General features: G+C 36.1%; 1 protein-coding gene across 1 annotated transcript in view; it reads left to right on the top strand.

Moving 5' to 3' along the window:
• KPNA4 (karyopherin subunit alpha 4) overlaps positions 1-2366 on the top strand; it is a 41321-nt gene that overhangs the window by 6848 nt on the left and 32107 nt on the right. Inside the window, exon 7 of the mRNA XM_045297667.1 lies at positions 1425-1511. Coding sequence (XP_045153602.1) covers positions 1425-1511 — 87 coding nt within the window. The remainder of the gene's footprint in view (positions 1-1424; positions 1512-2366) is intronic.

Raw genomic sequence — 2366 nt, 5'->3', positions numbered from 1 at the left:
TATCTACATATATATCAGAGAGCATTTCTCAGAGTATTGTTAGAAGAAAATAAAAGAATCATGTATTTATTCAGATATGGACCTATTTTTTTTGTCTCCCATCCAACTGAATTTATGATTCAGAAGATGTGGCCCAGGAATCACTGACCTATTTTATTGGCTCACTTATGTTACATTAAAACTTATTAATTTGCAAGTTACTGCAACAGTGGAACTTTTTGTTGTTGTCAGTTTTGAAGAAAACACCATTGTGTGTGTGGTAAACCATAGCATGGATCCAATCCCTAAAATGTGCAGATTGAACTCTAGTCCTCACCGCCACTTTTCCATGCTCATCAGTAGGTACATCTGAGATACTCTTTCTCTCTGACCCCTAGATACCCAGAGGTAGGTCAAAGATCGTAAGTTAAAAGAAACCATTCTTCAGATTGCCTGGTAACCAGACACCAGCCACAAGTTGAGGGAGTACACATAATGCATAACACATAACATCCTAACCTTACCTACTGACTGGTTTACCACTAGCCCTTCAAGATACCAGCTGGAGGCTCAAGAGTTCACATGACATCTTTGCTTGATTACCTGCGATTCCTACTATCCCTGTGTGTTTAAAAGAACTCAGAACTCATGGAGAACATATCATGCTTAAGCTGCACATTTATTATAGCTAAAAAGCATACAGATGAAGTGATGTTTAGGGCAAGTCTAGGAAGGTTCCCAACACAGAGCTTTAATGTCCCAAGGTTGTGCTAGCCTCCTGAGAGCAGATATTCTTGCTAACCATGAAGATCTCTGAACCTCTTGTGTTCAGGGCTGTTATAGGCCTGCCTTGCATAATAGACTAACTCCTTCCTACTGAGACGAATTGACATTAGCCTCTCCGGTTAGTCTTTTGTGGTCTGACCAGCCCCTACTTTCTGCACAAATCCTCTGGTGTGAGCTGGAAGCCCCAGGCTAAGATACCCCAATTATTCCAAAAGATATTTCTTCTTAAACAAGGACAAAGACCACCTTGCAATAAAATCAGGTCCTTTGCCACACAGTAAGGAATTGATTTTAAAACCAATACTAAATCCAGATTTAACTGAATGAAATTTTGCCAGTGTACCTTGATACTTGCTTATACGTTAAAAATATCATTTTAATCAAGAATAAGTAACGTGCTGACAGAATTTTTCCTTTTATGTTATTCTAATGAAAATCTATCATTTTAATCAAGAATAAGTAATGTGCTAGACAAAATTTTTCCTTTTATGTTATTCTAATGAAAATCTATTGGTAATTGGAATATATTTTAAACTGTTAAAATTTTTGGTTTAAGGTCTCAGCAAACAAAATTTATTTTGGGTTTAGAATATAAAGAAATTGGTATTTTCAACCTTAAATGATAACTACCACCCCCCCTGCTTTTCTTTTACCTTCAGATGCTGTACCACTTTTTCTGAGACTTCTTCATTCACCACATCAAAATGTTTGTGAGCAAGCAGTGTGGGCATTGGGAAATATTATAGGTTTGTATGAAACTTAAACTCCTATCCCAACAACTGTAAATAATATGACTATTAGTAATCTAAAACAATTTGCCCTTCTCAGTACTAATTTTTATAAAATTCTACAGATTTTCTGTACTTCCAGTTTTAGAAAACTTCTGTTTGAAAAAATATATATGTGATTTAGATCCCTTCTGTTTCTCTCTTGCACTGAGGTCCATTTTATTTTTCAGCACTCTCCATTAAAGAAAGTAAGAATTTAAAAGAGGTCACAAAACACTAAACAACAATTTACTATTGCCTGTTGCAGATTTTGTTGTTAGGTGTTGTCAGGTCTGTTTCAACTTGATAAGGACCCTGTATATACAGAATAAGACACTGCCACGTTCTGTACCATCTTCACAAATATTGCAGCCATTCTGCTTGATCAAGCAAGAATGTCCTTCAGGGCCTAGTCTCTCCTGATAACATATTTAAAGTATGAAATGAAGTCTTACCATCCTCGCTTCTAAAAAGCATTCTGGCTGTACTTCTTCCAAGACAGCTTTGTTCATTCTGCAGTCCATGGTACTTTGTTTTCCTCACCAACAACATATTTCAAATACGTCAATTCTTTGGTCTTAATCTATGTCCAGTTTTCACATGGATATGAGATGATGGAAAATATGTCTTGGGTCAGGTACGCCTTAATCCTCAAAGAAGGATCTTTGCATTTTAACACTTTAAAGAAGTGTTTTGCAACATATAAGCCCAATGTAGTATATTTGATTTCTAGACTATTGATTGCATGGACATTGATTGTAGATCCCATACAATGAAATCCTTCACAACCTCAGTCTTTTTGCAGTTAGGATACTGCTTTTTGGTCCATTTGTT

The sequence above is a fragment of the Echinops telfairi genome, unplaced genomic scaffold (assembly GCF_000313985.2).
Source record: "Echinops telfairi isolate 266 unplaced genomic scaffold, ASM31398v2 ScPeMD7_7420;HRSCAF=8458, whole genome shotgun sequence".
In the NCBI taxonomy this organism is placed as follows: Eukaryota; Metazoa; Chordata; class Mammalia; order Afrosoricida; family Tenrecidae; genus Echinops; species Echinops telfairi.
This window is presented reverse-complemented; position numbering and strand designations above follow the sequence as displayed.